This window comes from Micropterus dolomieu, linkage group LG20 (assembly GCF_021292245.1).
Source record: "Micropterus dolomieu isolate WLL.071019.BEF.003 ecotype Adirondacks linkage group LG20, ASM2129224v1, whole genome shotgun sequence".
Classification (NCBI taxonomy): domain Eukaryota; kingdom Metazoa; phylum Chordata; class Actinopteri; order Centrarchiformes; family Centrarchidae; genus Micropterus; species Micropterus dolomieu.
In genome coordinates, this window is record NC_060169.1 from 27,734,427 (window position 1) to 27,755,317 (window position 20,891).

General features: G+C 39.8%; 1 protein-coding gene across 3 annotated transcripts; it reads right to left on the reverse strand.

The window, feature by feature from the left end:
- Window positions 1-896: 896 nt before the first annotated feature.
- Window positions 897-20,760, reverse strand: pkma (pyruvate kinase M1/2a). 3 transcript variants are annotated; one of them, XM_046031871.1, is made up of 11 exons: window positions 20,614-20,760; window positions 13,222-13,397; window positions 12,719-12,810; window positions 7,314-7,445; window positions 6,997-7,183; window positions 6,634-6,904; window positions 6,300-6,450; window positions 5,949-6,101; window positions 3,858-4,024; window positions 2,398-2,579; window positions 897-2,201 (listed from the first exon to the last, which is right to left on the reverse strand). In XM_046031871.1, exons 2-11 carry the CDS (start codon window positions 13,376-13,378, stop codon window positions 2,095-2,097), a joined length of 1,599 nt encoding a protein of 532 aa, XP_045887827.1. In that variant the 5' UTR covers window positions 13,379-13,397; window positions 20,614-20,760; the 3' UTR covers window positions 897-2,094. The 3 variants fall into 3 exon arrangements, with proteins under 3 accessions (XP_045887827.1, XP_045887826.1, XP_045887828.1); XM_046031870.1 differs by lacking the exons at window positions 3,858-4,024; window positions 20,614-20,760 and adding an exon at window positions 3,280-3,446; XM_046031872.1 differs by lacking the exons at window positions 897-2,201; window positions 2,398-2,579; window positions 20,614-20,760 and adding an exon at window positions 20,033-20,052 and having other exon boundaries at window positions 3,854-4,024.
- Window positions 20,761-20,891: the final 131 nt, after the last annotated feature.

Genomic DNA, 20,891 nt, shown 5'->3' on the forward strand with positions numbered 1-20,891 from the left:
ATTCCCTGCAGTTTAAGGATGGCACATATTGAATTAATGTGGCCTACCAAATGAGGATTGGAACGGGGCCCCATCTGAACTGTCCAAATGATCATCATCATCATCAGTGATACCTTCCAGGGGCTGCTGGCTATCAAAGTCATCGAAGTCAACAAGTCTCCTGGGTCATCGGTCTCCGGTCTTTCTGGGGGTCCACCACCAGTCTTGAAATGCTCCCTACGTGCAACAGCATTTATCTTCAAGTTTATTTATAAAAGGGTCCTTTCAAAGTCACTGAAATTCTTTGAACGTTGTCTTTTACCTTTGTCCATTGTTTGGTTGGGTGATTTACTCCAGTTCCACACAATGTTAATGTTTCTTCAGGGTCCAGCCCTGGTATTTGGAGCAACCTCAAGTCTGCACCGAGTGCACAACATTACTCTAATCGGGCTTCACAGGGAGTAGCTAGTTAGTCCTTATTAACCTTAGTCTGCAACTCCCTAGTCGGGTACTACTTAATCTCAAATAAAGCAATGTCTCGGAAAGCCATTTTTTAAGACTGTATTAATTTCAACAGGATTAGCCTAGTCCTCATTTATTTTAGACTCTGTCCAGGAAACCGCCCCTTAATCTTTTTTTTAGTTTTATTTGGCTAAGTGTGATTAGCTTTAATAGGATTCATGTGTTCTGATGAGGATGCTTGACATATTTGTAAGCTCATTTATTTATCATAAACCTATTCACAACTGGATACTACACTGTTAAACCTTTGATCCTTTATTAAAAACATTTTCTTTCAAATTTTCTTTAGTCTCTCCAGAATTTGTCACCTGAATCCTTCACTTTATGCAAATTCACTGAAGTACCACCCATAAACCTGAATTACTGGTTATTCATTAACCATTTGCAAGGCAGAGTTAAGATAAGTGCTCATCTCTTTTATTGATGGAAATTCAGTCTTTTAGGACAGCTCAGTACACCAGCAAAACATTATAATACCCCTTAACATTAGTTAGTTCTTACACTCTAGCGTTACGATTCAAAGCATGTTTTAGACACAAAGACAGCTACAGCGGGTCACCAACATAGAAGTAGCAAGACAAGCAGAGGGGTTCTACCCATCGCCCACTGGGCTGAGAGGGACAGGGCTTCATCCCCTCACCAGGTAGAAAGAAAACAAACTAAAAGTGCTCATTTATATTGGTCAACTGTAGTGAACCGTAAATGATTCATAAGTGCCAACTTAGATAATATCCAAATGTAAATAAAGGTAAAGGCTTAATGACACATCTAGTAACACAAATACAGTAACTAGCTCAAACACCTCTGAAGTGGACATCCAAAACTAACATTTCTCTATGGTCAGACAAAATATAAGTAGTATTGGATGTCCGGTCCTAAACAAAACTTTACCAGTCACAAAAGTCAAGTATAATATCGAATGTAACATTGTCTGGAACAGATTAGGAGTGCAACACTTACAGATACACTTAAATACAGTGAAAGCTGGCATTAAGAGAGGACACTTCGTACAGACAGCAAAACAGAAGGATCTGTTTGGGTGGAGTGGTGGTGCTTAGGCTGCACTGTAGGAGGAGCCCTTTGATTTTGGATGCCACAGGTTTGTTTGTTCTATCAGCAGAGGAATTGGTAAACTGGCACAGTACAAGGTGCTCTGTTAAGATCAGCCTGCCCAGCCACTAACCCCACCTAATCAAGAGCCAGTATGTGCATGCACACAGGCCAGGATGCATTCACACTCAGACTGATTCACTTTTAATAATACAAGTGCTGGAGTGAATAAATACAGCAGTTTCTGGTTAGGGTGTATTAATCTGAGGCCCTGGAGACTGGTTTGATTGAGACAATCGATGTGAAAAGGAATGGAGAAATAAAGTGGAGTTGTATGGATCAAGCCTCCACTACCCACCCAAAACAGCTCTTAGGCCATGACGGCTATATGTTATTTTTTAAATTTCTTTGCATTATAGCCTAAAATAGTACATTGTTCAGGGGTTGAGTCTGTGAGCCTGTGTGTTGGATGAGAAGGGCTGTGGGGTTGAGCGCTATGAAAGATAGATGAAGGTGGAAGGAGAAAGCAGCCCCGATGACTGTTCAGGCCACCGGAACCACACGCATGGTGTTGGTGTAACCAGAGCCTGGACGCCAGCCAGTCAAGATGATGACAACGTCTCCCTCTTTGAAGAAGCCTCTGGCCTTGCCTGGAAAATAAATGTAAAACATTTAACTAAATATTGCTTATTTGATGACTTGCATTGTTTTTAAAACAGTGTCTTGGCTCAAAGCTTCACACCATATGGATATTATGCTGGAAACACTTTTTCATCCAAGGACTTTACTAAGTGGACCCTTCAAAATGGCTGTACAAAATACTAACAAGGTGGCGTAGTTACTTACCCATATCCATGGCAAAGTTGACACGCATGTCGACATCCTCTGCCCACACATCGTGGGCGGGCTTGGTGTAGAGGACAGGGAAGATGCCCCGGTACAGGTGGGCCTGGCGAGCTGTCTGAGCATTACGGGTCACAGAGAGGATGGGGGCACGGGGCCTGTACCTTGAGATCAGGTGGGCGGACCTGCACATACACACAAACATACAATGACATCACTTCATTTACATATGGAGTATTTTCCTTTTAAACAGCTGAACAGATTCAACGCTAAGAGTCATGCTTATGCCAAAGTGTGCACAAAATGTGATGTTTACATAAAGAGTATGGTTTGTTCAGATATACATTCAAAAGCAGAAACTGCATACATAGGGCCGGCTTTACTAACATCTGGTGATATCTCGTTTGCCCACGTTTTTTTTCACGCAAACATTTAGTAAATCTGGCCCATAGTTGCTAAACTCAACAAACTCCATATACTTCATTAAAAACACAAATAAAAAAAGTTGACATGTACTGTATAAAGGAGCACTCTGTGCACATCTAATGATTTTCTATCATGTTTTCTAATTCGGTATGATTCCACATTCTGATTCTATGTTGTAGCACTTGATTTATTATCACATGAGATTTAATAAAATAAAGTTTGTGAAAGATGGACATTGGGACTGGGTTGAAGACAAGCCCCACTCTCACTCTTGCAATCTGTTGCTATCTCAGATCCACCCACCCACATACACCCACACCCACCCAAGGAGAAGGGATCTGTAAGAGCAAATTATATGAAGAAGAGAATCAGAAGCTGTATTGGACAGGCTGTCATTTATTTGGCAACACCTTACCTTCAGGAACAGGATCATTTCACCTCTATACTTCTCTTTCTTACCTCCCAGTCTTGGTGAGAACAATGAAGGCACTAGCGCAGCATTTGAAGGAGGCCTCAACGGCTCCAACGGCCACAGCCTCTGAGGGGTCCCTGGTCAGTTGGGAATGTCTCCTCAGCTCCTCAAACAGCTGCCTGTGGAAGGTGGCCGCCTCGGCCTCTCGTGCTATCTGAACCCAGAGGGACCACGAGGGAAGGGTGGGTGTGGTGGGGGATTACTCTCAATCACACACGACCACTGCTGCACGCATTCATACACACAACTGGGAGTGACAGGCAAATGTGTAGCTAGACTGCTGGTTAAACAAGGTTAGTTTAGTTAGGTTTAATGATGGTTTCATGATGTTGGTTTAAAGGAGCACTGACTGATAGAAAGACACAAAAATAAATCTGTCAAACGTTTGGGTTACTAATGTGTGAATTTTTGTTTGTTCAACCAGCAGTCACATTAAGGTGTTTGCCAGGCTCTCCCAGTTGCTTGCTCAGTCTGCCCTGTCTGGCCCTACACTCCCTCTCTCAGACACCTCAAGTACCGATATCATTATCCTCCTCGACTTGCCAGGACCAGGTAACCTGCCTACCTTCCAGAGCCAGTGAGCACAATGATCGCAGAGGCTAAGCTCTTAAAGGAGGCTTCAACAGCGCCGATTGCAATAGCCTCAGCTGGGTCTTTGCAGTATGGCGTGGAGCGACGCAGGTCCTCAAACACCTGCCGGTGGAACATGGCTGCCTCGGCTTCACGAGCAATCTGCCACAGCAAAGGCATTCCCACACCAGGCACACGCAGATGTAAGATGAGGAAAATGGGTGGAAAACAGGAAAAAAGACATGAACATGGGAAACACAGAGGGACAATGTTAAGAGACACAAGAAAAACAGAAGTTAAAGTAAAGAATAGATGGGACAGGAGGGACATTGAAAAAGAGTTTAGGTGCGGAATTAGTGAGGGGAAATGGAAATAACATTAAAACATCAAAGATTCAGAATTAAATCACAACCATTTATATGAGGTATTAGATATAAAATACTACTATACAACCCTTGCTAATCTGGAGTTAAGGCAAATGTACTGTTATGGACTATTTTAAAATTAAAAAAACAAAAAACTATGAAAGATCAAAATGACAGAGCTGAGCTTGATAAAACGGAATTACAAAATTAATGGCTATGGAAAAAAACTACTGAAAAACCTGACTTTAAGTCAACTGGGAGATGAAACAGGGAGCTGGGAGTTGAAATGCCAAACACTGAGATTGTTGTTAAAAACAGCCACAAAGAATGAATAAGAAAAGTATTAGAAAGATTTAAGTAAATGAGTAAAAGAAAATCCCAGATAGCAACAAAAAGGGCTAAGAAGCAGTCCATGTGATTTTACAAGGATGCAAGTCTTCAATGTCAATGGAAGTTGTAGTTTACTTTGGATTGTGTAGCAAGCTATGCAACTTCAACATGAGGTCAGCAAGCTGAAAGACAGGAGCTGCAGTACTGCTGAGTCACTCCTGCATCCGCATAGCAGCAGAGTGTAGTCTAGAACAGTGGAGGTAAGACGGCATTAATTGCATTATCCTCCATGAAACGGATACTGTGATTTTGATGCAAGAATTTATTAAGATCCAATTATCAGTATTGGTTATAAGACTTCAAAAAACGTGTTTTGCTTATGTCTGCCCCTGACTGTCGAAACAAAAAAAAAAACAAAAAAAAAACAACACAACACACAACACAAATGTAGATACAACAGATAAAAATTTGAAGCAATTTTCTTAATCTATCATTAGCCATTGTAATGATCAATAATTGGTTGATCATACAGAAAAGCACATTTCTTTCTCAATATATGCAAAATTTGAAAATCACCCAAAACTGCTGCTCCCTGGTCACCAGCCTTTTTGTTATTTAAGAATACAAAGTTTCTGTGTAGTTAGGGGATGTCTCATATGTGCACTAAAAAAAATCTTACTGCCAAAAATTAGGCTGCTCAGTTTGGGCATACCATGACAACTTAAGAAATGGTAAAACAGGGCCGTGAATTTGTTTGATGAAGAGGTGCAGGCGGCAGCCATTTCCCTCAGCTTGGGTGGACTCAAACATCCCCACAATTTCATTAAGTTGTATGGAAAACCACAGTCGCAATTATCCAAACTATATTTTAAATTCTGCAGCGCCATTTAAATTGTCTGTACAGCTGGAACTAATTATCCAGGGATGAACAAATATGGTTGTGCCAACTTTGCACCCCTTTTAATACTATTATCTTCAACTGATCAACTTTGTAATGGTGATTAATTGATCACTGATTATTCATTACCATACCCAAATAGCAGTGTATATCTGTGGAAATAAGTGGATGGATATAAATAATAGGTCGAACAATCATGCTGACACCTTCTTTAGCAGTGGTTAGGAAAAGTAGAAAAAAGATGCCACGTCATTGGACAACAGCTGAATGAAAAGGAGGTGTCACAGAGGTGTTCAGGAGAGCAAAAAAAATTAGGAAATGAGAAAGAGTAATCTCCCAGTTTGTGACTAAAACATGCTTAAAAATTAAAGATGATAAATCATGCAAGATCACCCCATGAACATAATTAATTTCTCCAATCAATAATCCATACTTTTGATCCTGAATAATTTTTCCTAATGTTTACTGTTATATTTAATATACATGAACTCACCATGTGCTGTGTGCGCACTGCCTCCAGAGGGTAATCTCCCTTGGCAGTCTCTCCGCTCAGCATGATACAGTCAGCGCCGTCCAACACGGCGTTGGCTACGTCACTGCCCTCAGCACGGGTGGGTCTGGGCTTCTTGATCATGCTCTCCAACATCTAAATGGTTTTAATGTGAGATGTCAAAAGGTAACATAACAAATCTCAAAATAACAGTCCTTTGAGTGAAAAACAAAATTAATACCAAGATTGTGTTTTACATTCACATTGCTGCAGATATTGCCAGTACAGTTGGACATCTGCCAGACTTAATTAAATAAACTTTAGCCCCTGGGGGTGTCTTTGCTTTTATCTAACCTGAGTGGCACATGTGATCGGCTTGCCAGCTCTATTGCAGCGACCGATCATCATCTTCTGGGCTAGGAAGACCTTTTCTGTGGGGATCTCAATTCCCAGGTCACCACGGGCAACCATGATGCCATCGCTGGCTTCCATGATTTCATCAAATCTGCACAGCAGACAGAAAATTACAATCGTTTTAAATCACATTAAGTAAAAATGTAAATAATATTAGGATGTTAATAGTTTTAAAGGCCATGTGAAAGAGGTGTACAGCGCTTTTAAAAAAAGAAAAACAAACCATAAAACACTCAATCCACACACACACACACACACACACACACACACACACCTGCGTACACCTTCGTGGTTCTCAAGCTTGCTGATGATCTTAATGTTTTTGCCTTTCTCTCCAAGCACTGCTCTGACAGCATGTACGTCTTCAGCTTTGCGGATGAAAGAGGCAAAGACCATGTCGACTCCGTGCTGCACACCAAACTGTAGGTCCTCGATGTCCTTGTCTGAAACAGCAGGCAGGTCTACAGCAGCACCAGGGAGGTTCACTCCCTTCTTGCTGCCCAGGGTGCCACCGTTCTCAATCTCACACATGAGGAAATCAGAACCTGGAGAGACAGACACAAAAAGACAATGGGCTCAGGCTTTTTTGGGTATTGATATGGATCAACATAAAAAAGTCTGCCATTCTTCCACTCACCAATCTCCTTGACCTGCAGGGATATGAGTCCATCGTCAATGTAGATCTTGCTGCCAATTTCCACCACCTTGGTAATGTTCTTGTAGTCGAGCCAGAGGATCTCATCACTGCAGTTGTCCCGGTAAGTATCATCCAAGGTAATCTTGATCATGTTGCCTTTAATCAGCTCCGCCTCAGCAGTGCCGCTCTGTCAGATCAATGACAGACATCATATTACTTTCTTTTTGGTTTCAAGCAAAATGTTCTTAATTAAGCCATTGTGAAGACTAGTCTACTGTGTTGCAGTGGAGTACGAGAACAGGCAATGCTAAACTCACTCCCTGGATGAGGCCAGTCCTGATCTCTGGGCCCTTGGTGTCCAGTGCAATTCCGATAGGCCTGTACTGGATACTGCCAGGCTCGAAGCTCTCACATGCCTCGCGCACGTTCTTGATCGTCTCTGCATGGTACTACGGAGAGGAAGAGAAATGTGACATGTTAAAATATCTCCAGAAAAAGACACTAAGCAAGATACTGAACTACACAGTTGTTGATTTTGATCACACTTAGGACCCCTAACCTATGTCTACTGCTTTCAAACCCACTGAAATGAAATCACAGTTTGGAAGAGGTATTGGTATTACTGTAAGATAAAAGGTTTTATTAGTCCATAGCAATAGAAAGATAAAAGTGCGCCTGACAACTCACAGTCATAAACATGAGTCATACTGTCAGCATCACTAAAGGGTTAAAGTTCATTCTACCACCCTTACTGACATGTTAAATTTAACCCAGGAATCTGGGTGCACTGAGCAGAATAACTGAGGTTAAAAGTCACAATGGATTGTGAATTAAGTGTAATAAAAAAATACCTGAGAGATGACATATCTTACAGTACGGTGTTAAAGGTTCCGTGTGTAAAATTTCTGGGGATCTACTGACAGAAATGCAATTTAAGATCCATAACTATGTTTTCAGTGGTGTGTAAAGACCTTACATAATGAACCATTTTTTTATTACCTTAGAATGAGACATTTCTATCTACATAACCGCGGGCACCCCCTCCTGTGGACGTCGCAGTATTTTCTAATCATGTTTCTACCGTAGCCGACAACGACGCGCGTTTCGTCTTCACAGCGTTCTTCTTCTACTTGTATAATTCCAACAGTGTAGATGCCGTCACTACATTAACTGCGTTCATAGAAGAAGAAGAAGAGGAAATAATAATAATAATAATAATAATAATAATACAGTCTCTGAGTAGTCTTAATTTGTCCAAATGTAGAGAAGTGACATCTGGACAAATTAAGGAGCACACACACGTGTTATTTAGCACGAAAGCGGACAGCCTGTAGATCTTTATACCATGAAGCCAGACGGAGTCAGGACAGATACAAACAGCTGGCGACAGAAATCAGGGATGTTGTGGATTTTCCCCTGATGGAAGGCTATAATGTGGGACAGATGTTTTCTGCTGGACAGGTAAATAAGTTTGTCAGACTTTAGCGATGCAAATGAAAGCCGTTGTTTGATAGCTTTAGCTAGAAGCTGGCCATATTCACAGAGAGACATGAGGCATTTCCCCTGTCAGGGGTGTAAAATATGTAGTTGCATTAATTTCATGTCGCACACTTATTCTCCAGCCTGTGCGTTGGCTTTGCCGATTATGTTAGCAAGACAATCAGCTGATCAGTAATGTTAATAAAACCGTAACGTTAGCTTAGAGCATGGAAGCATCAGCCAGCTAAACTTTTACTGCCCTGGTAGAAAAATCGTGTAAGGTTAGTTGCATTGGTTTATTCTCCAGCACTGGCTTTGGCTTGTGGTGTAAAATATGTAGGCTAGTTGGATTCATTTCATGTAGTTACTCTTTCCAGCGCTCTGATTTGGCTTTGTCGGTTATGTTCGTGAGACAATCATCTGATCACAAATTGGCAATAAAACGTAGTTTCCAGCATCGAAGCATCAGCCAGCTAAACTTTTACTGCGCTGGTAGAAAAAAAAAATATGTTGTTGGATTGTAATTTCATGTAGTTATTCTCCAGCACTCCGTTATGGCTTTGTTACGTGTACAGAAATGTGCCGTTACCTTCCCGATACCAATAATATTCATCAGCGGTTTGTAATAAAACGGTAACAGCAAGGAAGCTCAGATCAGCAGCTAAGCTTCACATTTTACTGCCCTAGTGGAAAACATGTATTTATTTTTACTGCTAATGGTGATATATAACATGACCGTGTGCCTATCAAGTGACCAATAATGAATACTTTCCGAATTTGCATAAAAAAACAAAGTGTTTTTTTGGCTAGTGCTTCGCCACTGTGCACACAAATGTGTAATTTGTACTTTCACATGCTAAATGTTAAAATGTTAAAAACGTTGCACTGTTTTACCACAAACTGAAATTATGGCTGTCAGTACTACTTTGTGTTTCTGTTGTATTTTAATTTAAAAAAAATAATAATAAATTTGGTACGATTTGCAGATTGCTTATCTAATTAAGCAAAGTGAGAGGAGCATTGATCCTCACCTGACAATGCCTTGTAAACTTCATGTATTATGTGGTTTATAATGGTGCAGAAACAGTGAGGCTTACATTGTCCTGTTATCTGTCAGTGGTCATGCCAGATGTTCTTTATTTACTTTGGTAGGTTAGTCCAGATGAGCCAACCCTCCCAAGTTGTAAAATACTGTATTAAAGGAGTATGAGACATCCTGTAGTACTTCATTTCTTGATGTGGCTGTTTATTAATGAACAAGTAACAATAATATTCATAAAAACATATGGTTTTACTGAATAATTAAGTAAATATAATTTCTTAATATATCTATCTAAAAGAAACCTCATTTCTTGACTGGCAACTGTCTGCCATTTCACAGACGACATCTTTTCCTGTCTCAGGCACCGTAGCTATACTACTGGCTTGGATAGGGGAGGGGGGATGCAATTCGCAACCCTCACCACTAGAAGTCACTAAAACTTACACACTTAACCTTTAAGTAGAAATATACTGATACAGAATGTCATTGTAAAGTTTGTGTCCTTTTACACGTGTCCTTGAGTGCACGTTTCTCCTTGTTATGATGAAGTCTCAATCACATGCAAAGATTGCAACGTCTTTTGCCTCAAAAGTTATGAGTCAATCAGCTGAGGAAATGCAGTGTTTCTTAGGAGGAAATTCCTCAGTAGACCAAACAATCCAAATCCTATCACGATTTGAAATGAACAAACTTCAAAGAGACTAAAATCATTCTTTATGTGGTATTAATATTCACACCGTCAACAGGGTCTGACAAACTCCATTTTAAAATGAGAGAAACAAAAGGTAGGTAATATGTTGCTGTAAATCAAAATGCTTGCTAAGATGGCCGACCTTGCTATGAAATGCTCTGGGAAATTAATGGAAGAGAAGAGAACTTTCTGTAATTTCGAGTTGTGACTGATGCAGCCATTGTTGCCCATTAGTGCAGGTTAATGAACACGTAGCACAGTGTTTGTGGCTTTGAAGACAGATGTCTGTTGCACACAGCTTATGCTGCCCACCTGGGTGACCAGAGCTTTCAGTAATAACTTAAGTGGCAGGTAATCACATTGGTTACCTTTCACACGGACAAACACAATGAGCTACACTACGCTCACTGCATTGTGACTAAAAGAAAACCATGATTGTCTCGCCACCTGCAAAACAAAAATACACATCTAATACTAGATTTTCCTGCATGGTGACAAACCTGTAATTAAGATTAAGTCTCACATAGTCCAGCACTGAGGCCACAGGGTGTGAAATGTAATCTTTTGAGTAGCTTCAGAAAGTTGAAATGTCATGATGCAACTATTTGGATGATCGCTTGGCATCTCCAGTGTAATGCAGCATTTCAGTAAGAGACAGAGCCAGTGTTTTATGACTAATGTTGACAGTGAATTTAGAGCAGTGAGGTTTACTGCATGTATGTGTACAGGTCAGGGCCATAGATTTGTGATTCATTTTTGACACAATTAAGAAGAAAAATGGTGACTTTCTGGATTTGCAACATGATCTACTTTCTACGTCCCCGTAGAAAAGTGGACTGACCTTCGGTTTTGTTTGTGTACACACACACACACACTTTCTCTCTCTCCCTCTCTCTCTCGGCATGCTGCCTGATGAGGAGATGAAGGCAGGAAAGAAGCTACAGATAGTACCCCAAGCCAACAAAGCTCTGGTTTCTTTTTCTGTTCTCCACATTTAGACTATCCTTTAATCTTCATTAAACCAGACCCACACAAATTCTATCTTTAAGTGTAGTATTTATGTTTCATATGCTGTTTGTCTCTCTGCCCTGGCTTCAAACTCTTGGGTTTGATTGATTACACTTCGTGCTTGCAGTTAGGTATTGTTTTGTTTCTTTTTGCCATTTTGTGAAAGCAACTTACCTGACCATGCTTTCTTAAAGTTTGCCTGATCAGTGAATTCATTCATAGATTTGACTTTGTTATTTAGACAATTAGATGAGTCAAGAGATCAAAGTGATATTATAACCCATCTGGCTTTTAGGCAACTTTTAAGCCAACTTATTATATGCAGATCATTTCAGGTGAGATGTGCAGCTGGTATAAGCAGTGTTGGAAGAAGTATTCAGATCCTTTACTAAAGTATAGTGCTTATACCTATAAAAGTATCAAAGTATAATCAGGAAAATGTACTTAAAAAGTAAAAGTTCTCAATGCAGAATGAAAAATGTCCCGTGACCATCATATAACATCATACTATTATTACTCATGCATTAATGCAAACCATTTACCAATTTTACTGTCGTAGTTGGTTGAGGTTTAAGTAATTTTTAATCAGACTGCAATTATGGATTAATCTGCGGATAATTATGTCCATTAATTGATTGTAAATTTATTTAAATTAGTGAGAGATGTTGTCACAGCCCAAAGTGACACCTTCACAATGCTTGTCTGGTCAGTCCAAACCTCAAAATGATTAAAAATACATCAATATAAAATAATCAAAAAGAAAAGCAGCAAATCTTTACATTTGTGAAGCTGGAAACATGAATTGTTTTACATGAAAAATGACTTAAGCAATTATCAAAACAATTGCCAATCAACAAATGTACTAGCTGTACAAAATTTTATTATGTTTGTAAAAATCTTGCTTTATAAAAGTAACTAGTAACTGAATCCATCAGACAAATATAGTAATGTAAAACCTACAACTTTTTCCTTTGACGTGGTGGAGTAGAAGTAGAAAGTGGCATGAAAGGAAAATACTCAAGTAAAGTACAAATACCTCTCATTTGTCCTTAAGTAACTTTACAGAGCATGTGTCACTGTGGGACACACAAGGCTTAATCAGGCTGTGTCGCTTATGAGGTGAACTTTGTTAGCTAGCCCACATTCTAATCTTAAGAAAGTTAGTGCTACTATTTTTCCTCCCATTCATGCTAGCTGGCCCAGTCTTGCTTAAAGTGCCAAGCTGATTACAGTCCATAATGAATTCCGTGCTTTTCCACTGTGAGCACTGTTGACCATCTGCTTTCACCATAGTTATTTTATGCACAGACTGCTTGAAAAGAGCTAGACAAAAAAAGCAAAGCCTGCTACAAAAGATCAACATACCAACCAATACCAGTCTGTGATAAAGCCCAGACCCATTTTTGATGGAAAGTATCAGCACAGTATAAACGTGATTTTTAACAATATGACTGGTTAGCTGTACCTGCCCATCTCATTTACACAGTTGTGGAAAGACTCACCTCATGTGTGCCATGGCTGAAGTTCAAGCGAGCAATGTTCATTCCAGACTTGATCATCTCCTTCAGCATATCCACAGAACGGGAGGCTGGCCCTGCAGACATTGAAAGGAAAGGATTCATTTAATTCTCCTGGTAATTAAGTGAACTAGATACAAGTATGGTATGTTTTGTTTTCTGTGTAGGGAATCCCTTTATTCAGTTTCATACATGTTAAGAGTAACTTACATTTATAAAAACACGTTTTTAGATAAGGAAAGACTCATTGATTTAATCGATATATTTTGATCAGGTTTTATTAGGAGTTCTCCAAGTGTGATTATTATTATACACAGATTATTGTCAGTTCAAAATGCAATAAAACTGCCATATTCACAAAGATAATAATTGCAATAAACAAAAAAGCAAAAACAAAAAAAAGACTATTTAGTCATAACGGTGCAGCCCTAGTAGTTATCTTTTAAGTAGCAACCATATATCTCAGCAACTAAAGATTGTTGACCAACCAATGGTGCAGATGATGCCAGTGTTGCGTGCGGTGGTGGGCTCAGAGTCAATGTCCAGCAGGCACATGTGTTCCAGGAAGGTGTCAGCCATGGCAGCGTTGAGCTGCTGTGTCTGGATGAAGGCAGAGCCCATGTCTACAGACTTTGGATGAGGCATGGCGATCAATGGAGAAGTCCTGCAGGGGGAAAAAAAGGATAATAAAAGTTCATACAGAGGATGACCAATTGACAGCTTTCTTCAGGTGACCGCAGTTGGTTCAAGATTTCTCAACTCTTTACCAGGCTCTTCAAAGTGGGATTGATTTTTAACCGGGTGAGTGTTGGAGATAGGGCTGGACAATAAAACAATAATAATTATCACAATATAATTTTTTCCAATAACAATATAACAAGTGTTCAATAAATGTTTGATTTTATTCACTTGAATCATACACGAATTAGGACTTAATTTTTCTTATTAAGATGTTTATTCTGTTGAGGAAAAAGGACTGAAAAAGGTTTTACTTAATTTAAACTTATATTTGTTGACAAAGATTTTATCATAAATATTTTGAATGTTCTATCTCAAATTTGTGATGTGATCCACTGTTTGGCATCAAGTGTTGACCATAAAGAAAAGTTTAAACCACAATTAACCATCAGGTTTCTTCAACTTTCACTCAGGAGCAAAAATCAGCCTTTAAACTCAAAAGAAAGAACGATTTGATACTTATCGTGATAATTATCGATATCGAAAGATTTGAAACTTTTTATCGTGATAACATTTTTGGACATATCGTCCAGCCCTAGTTGGAGAACACCAAATGTCAAACCTTAACGGAATTTGGCTGGTAGCTAGAGTGGCCAGCCATTAATGGCACTGTATCCGCCCTGCTGAGTGTTCCTAGCAATCCTGCTGTGTAGCTAACCTTGTCATAGTAAACTCAGAGGAAAGGAGAATTTCCCAGTGGGAATCGATTAATTATGTTCATTGCTGATGTTCAATTGTAATGCTACAGGGACTAATAACCGTTATGTTACTGTCATTCACTTCAAGCACACCCATTTTCGATTAACCTTAGCCACTGAGACTAAAGACAATAAAGACTAAGATTAGACTTATGAAAGAAGCAAAAGCAGTGGTGACCTATTTCTAAATATCAGGGTATTGTGAGCTACTTTGCACAATACTGTCTTTTAAGTTACTATTTGCCTTACAGGTTGCACAATCCTAAAACAACAAAAAAACCAAAACAAAACAAACACTCCCACCACTGTTTACAGTTTCATAACAGATACATGAATGCTGATGTGAAATGCTAAACAACAAGACTGCATTGCACTGCCTCTATACTCTACACTTGAGTAAAGTCGTCTGGCTTATTAAGGTGTTACACTGTTTTGTACATCCTGTTCTCCCCCCACCCACTGTTCTCTGAGTCACCCTTGGAAACGACACAGTCATGAAGCTACAGGGCTGGAATTGCCAAGCTTTCATTATGACACTTATCACTCATTTCTAGCCAGAAAAGGGAAAATATGCTGTTTATTGTAACGGTAGCATAGAACAGATTTTGCAACATATCCTGTGCACTGGTAAATGGCTCTGTCACGTGGACATGTGCTTTGCTTGAGACACTTCCTTTTTCCCCTTTGGTCAATCGACAACAGACTTATGATAGAAACACTGTGTGCGCATTGACATAAAGGCATATTTCAATAAACAGCTAACAAGGTAGGTGTAGTATTTGAGCTGGCTGTAGCATTACTAGGAAGGAGGAATGTTGCTTCTCCTAAGGGCTCTGGTTGTTGTGGTTACATAACTACAGAGCGGCTGAGCGAGGCTATCTTGAACAGTCAGTAGATCTGGTGTGTGGGAAAGTAGTACCAATTTGTGTGATTCTGAGCCTCATTATATCAGGTCATAAATTTGCCAAATTTTAATTCTTTATGAAATCTGGGATCCAGAACAAGCAGGTTGCTATTAGCAGTAGCTTTATCAAGTATCACTTTATTCATTAAATGGAAGCTCTTTCTGTACAAAATGTTGCTTCAATAAATAGGCAACTTGTAAACTTGCTAGTTCATTGTGCTGACTGCTTTTCATTACTAACATTTCCTACCAGTACAATGCAACAGCGATGAGAACAGAAAAACACAAATATTATTACAAAATAATGTACATGATCAGCATTCTTTAAAACCTATATAGCACTTCTCCAAACAAGGATAGAAAGCAAATGATTAATCAGAAATGAATTTTAAGTTAAACAAAGCAAGATAATGATAAAAGAAGCCAATGAAAGTAAAAAAACATCCATAAAGTACAAAATAATACTAAAAGTCTCTGGTTGATAGAAGATACCAATAGCACTATATTAATTTTACTCAATTACCTTAAAATATAATGAAACCAAACCAACCAGTGAAGAGATTAAAATACCTCTGTCAAAATGACCCATTGCTTCTTTGGCAGAACAACAGGATCCTTTTCGGATCCCTCTACACATAAACAAGATCTGTTCTGAATTACTGACCCTGAGTATGTGGTCCCAGTGGAAATAACATGGGACAATATGTAAATCTAGACCAGGCTAGAGTAGTGTGTCTACAATGTTAAGTGTTGAAACTGAATAAGAGTTACAGAAAAGGCTGTTTGCCAAAGGTTTGTTCCATGTCAGCCCCTGAAGGTACCCAGGATGGTTCTGTGGCTATTTAGTCACACCAATAACAGAACAGGCTACAAAGGCTGATGTACTCATACAGGAGGGTTGGAAAATAGACAGGATGGAAAGTTTTTGATGGCTCAATTGTGAGTGGCGCAACTGCAACTGAAGACTTGGTGGCCATGGTGGCCCCTAAGGGTTAGTCTCTCAGAGGAAAATATGTTGCATTCGACAGTAACACTAGAAGTCTGACTCTCTCTTACTCATCACATCCTAATTACAAATGCATCATGATGGGGGGAATCCAGGCAGTGTCACTATACCAACGGACTCCTTTTATACGACCTGCTGACTGATGATGTAACACACGAGTCAATGGGGCAGACCAGTGCTGTACGTGAGGAGAGTCACATCCCACTACTGCAACACACACAACCACGAAAATGCCAGAGGAAGGCATCAGAGTGCGCTAACCTGCAGACTGCAGAGGGGAGAAATGAGTCTAATTCATAACTGTAGAGTTCCTGTTTTATTCATTTATTTAAAGGGGATTTTTTTCAAGAAACAGAACTTAATTTGAGAAAATGTATGCTACTTTGGCATTTCCTTTACAAAATGTTCAACTAAATAGTACAATACCAGGAGTGAGCCATTCCAAGCTCTATTGCGTCAACAGATGGGGAGAGAAAAAAAAAAAAAAAAAAAAGAAAAAACACACCTGATGAGGGATAAGTTACAGTGACAGTTAAGGGTTGTAAAATTACACCTATTAAAATATTTGATGATTATTGACGTTTCTGCTTACAGCTTTTCAAATGTGAACATTATGCTGTTACCCTGGCCTGTTGCATATTTCTATCAATAATCATTTGGTTATGAAGGGCATTTTGGACATTGGCCTATCATTACATGCAAATGGCAGCCATTTGATGAAATATCCTTCTCCACTGGTCTGCTATTGGAGCATGACTTGACAGTTTAACGTCAAGCAGTAAAAGTAAAAGACAATGCAACACTAGCAGTTGCAATTTCAAAACTGAAAGGGACATCCCCTTTTGTTTTAGAGGGAAAGTTGGACATTTAATTTCAGGCAGCTCCTGTTACAAGCGGTTCTGCTACTTGACCGAATACGTGGACTACAAATCAGATGCATGTCCAAAAACTAGACATGGCCAGTAGCAGTAGTAATAAATCAGATGCTTATTCTTAATACCACAGAACATGACTGGCTTTGAATGCAATTGCTACAGAACTACACCATGCTTCACCATTAGGACATGTAGAAATATGTTTTTATAGCAACCTGGAATGCCTCAGCATAATATCTGACATTGTCCCCCACCCCTCGTTTTCAACCCTTCCATTTGAATCAATTTCCAGCAACGCTTACCAAGTGTCATGTTGGGGTGGGAATCACAAGAGGCCCCACGATACGATATTATCACGATATTTATGTAGCGAATTCGATTTTATTGCAATTTTAAATATATTGATATATAATGCAATTTATTACCTTTTTCCAACTTACAATTAGGTCCCTAAAATCAAAATGTCAACATCTGTTTATCTAAAAAGATACGAAAAGTTTTCTAGTGGACTAAAAAAGCAATAGATTTTATTATTCTAGTACCAAAAAGTTAAAACTCCCATCTGCAATTTCTATACTAAAATATCGATACTTGGCGTCCGTGTATAGATACAATATTGCCATGGCAAATATCACAATACTATGCTGTATCGATTTTTTTCCCCTCCACCCCTAGTGTCATGTATTGTTTTATGTTTGCCCTAGGCACATGTTCATTCTGTCATGGGGTCAAATTTCATTAGCAAACAAGTCACAGTGGGTATCTTTGTCAGTTTAATGAAATGTCATCCTCCAACTTAACCTCAAATACTGCCTATATCCTCAGGTGAGGTGTTATTTTTGGAGATCTAAGAGGAATAAGACAAGCAAAGAAACAGGTTCACCTGATGTGACTATACTTCATCAAGTCCAGTCGTGTCTGGGTCTATCTTACCGAGTTTGTCATCTTCTGGTTGTTATGAAAAGACAAAATTACATCCTAGCCGACTGACCAACATGGATAGAGTGTCTGACCCCAGGACTGCTAGTGAACAGCCGCCACAGGCCAACAGGAGCCATAGTAACCGCCGCACAGATGCAGGGCTAACTTTAGAGCCGGCTGCTAATAATCCCTTCCAATCCCTTCCCACCACTTCTACCTTTGTAACATACACTATCATTGTACCATACTCTCAGCCACTATCTTCTCCTGTCTTTCCAAACACTTTTCTTATCACTTATCTTTGAAACACCCCTGTAAAACCATTAGCAGCCATGGTAGCATTGCTCTCCGGGTGACATGACATTTAGTACCATCTCTATTATGGATGTGACGTAACACTAGGCTAATCCAAGCAATCTTACAGACACAGTAGACAGTTTCTATCAGTCACACTCACTCATCCAAGGCACCATTTGCAGTTGTGGCTCTACATACCCCCAGTAGATATTCCTGTTCCTTTTGGAGACAAACAGGCACGTTACTACCAATGACCTCCACAACAAGCCCAGTGTGTTGGAGCTTCCAATGCCAATGGGCGAACTACTCCCTGCAATAGCAGTCCAAAAAGAACTGACTGCTGCAATGCGCTTGGATACGTGCAACACTTTTAGGAGCTCAAGAGTAAATCCCTTCAATGAGGATAAAGGACATGGAGAGTGTCTGCTGTGACCAAGCAATCGCCAAGCCCGGGTACAATGGATATCCATGAGACTTCCACCACAACACACCAGAGCAGCGTCACACCAATGTTGGTACCAGCCTAGATTATACACCCCCGGCCTAAAAACAGAGGCTTGGCTAATAATAAAGGACAGCATGTAGAGTCTCTTTGTAGAAATCCAATACATTGAATGTACAATGGTACGCTACGTCAGCCTGTAAAACAAACCTTAGATGTGGTATTACATGTGCTTAAATTCATGAGTCTCTTACAGAATGCTGTGTATGATCAATGCATTTCAAATACACATAAACAATTTGGCTGTATTTTTTGTCCAAGTGCTTGCATCAAATTGAGTGCAAAGAGTTTTGTCAGTGCATTCAGTGTGCCTGCAGTGGCAAAGCAATACCCAGAATTGGTATTGTTTCACCCCATGGCTTTCCCTAATATTAGTCAGCAAACATGCAGTCATAGTGGGGTGGGTCTGCATGAGAGCAGTGCCATCTGCAAAATGTCTACTGCACTGACCACTGGCTCGGGTGCAACTGATCTACCAACAGCAGGTCAAGGACACCTCCTTTCAGAACAGAAGATTTCAGTTTTGCTATCCATCCTCTGATTCCTTATCATCTTTGCAAATGGCTGGTTACCTGCCAAAGTACGTCTTAAAGTAGAAAAACATCAACAGCCACAGCTAAAATTACAATTCTACATCGTATACATGTTGTTCTTTATTTTACCAGCAGTTCATATCCAAGGATGATTAAATTAAGACTCTAGACTTTCTGATAAAGTAATGGAATTGGAATAATGGAAGTGATTTTAAAGGGAAATAAAGGCTAATCTGACAATTGGGCCTATGCATATCCTAAGCATGCCACCAGTAGATGTATTTGACAAAGTATATGACATTACAATTTAAAATGCACCTTTAGACAAAAGCCAAACCTTGATCAAATCATTGTGTTCCTGCTGTTTTGGGATCAGGCTGAAAAAGCAGGGCACTGTAATACATCACATCACATACCGAGAACGACACAGTTCAAGCTGTTTAGATCGAGAGCTAACAAAGCCATAGCACACAACCTAAACGGGTAGAGTGCGACCTGTATCCAATATCAATAAGGCCTATTATCTGTGGCACCACTGCAGCAAGCTACTGCAGTGAAGCTGCTAAGGAAATGTATATATTTCAAACTACATTTACAAGAGGATTATTATTTCCTATAACATAACAAAAGAGGTTCGGGTTTATTTGACAAAATATGACCTTGATTATGGATGGATACCGTATCTTTAAGGATGAACGTGATAAATTCACCAACTGACTGTCATGTGAGGGAACACGACGACTACACACGACTTTTAATAACAGGCTGTGGTGCAATTATGTCAGCAGCTGAAAACGCAGCGGTATTTTATTGTAATATACTTACATACAGTGCAGACGATGCGCTAAAGGTCACGTTCTCATCCTGCGTCACATTTTCCTGATTTAGAGACGCCACAGAGGCCGGCCAATGGGAGGCCGAGAAAACGGAGCGGCCACACCCACAACAGGAAGCGGTTCAACGCTTCACGTTTCATTCCTGCATTTTAGATGTAATAACTGTGTTTTACGATTAAAACAAAAAACAAGGCTACACCGTGGTAGCGGTCAGTAATATGAAGATCCACTCCCTGCACGTTCCGTCAGTTTATCCATCTACTAAATGCACTTTCCACAGCACAACGTTGTTGACCAAGTACGAAACCAGCACTAAAAATGGATTATCTAATACTATTGGCATTTTCAAACATGATATCGAAAAGAGATAGTAAAGAGTGTAAACAAGCCACCAGTAAAGTTAACCAACATTCCCACACTTACCAGCTCGAAGGATTAGCTACACATACTATAAAAGGCAAAAATGTTTAAAAGACAGCACGTGTGACAGCGCAAGTGCTCCACAAGTTATTAGACCACTTCATAGGAAAGTTAGGCTAACAAGCTGCAGTCCCTGTTGAGGATACCCACCTTGTCTTGCTAGTGAACTGCTTGGACCGGTGAAGCCTTACTGTCGTTACACTGAGACTAACTCAAGGTGATCTCCCTACTCACTTACTCTGCGGAACTACTTTCTAGGGATGCTCAGACATATCCATCCGAGAGAATATAGATCAATGAAAAGAAATACACTGTCTTGACACACTTATATCGACCGCACGCATAACAGACTACTCAGTCGTGTGTTTTATTTCAGTATAACTGTTATGGAAAGTCAGAACATGGTAAAAAGTAAAAACGAAGCGGAA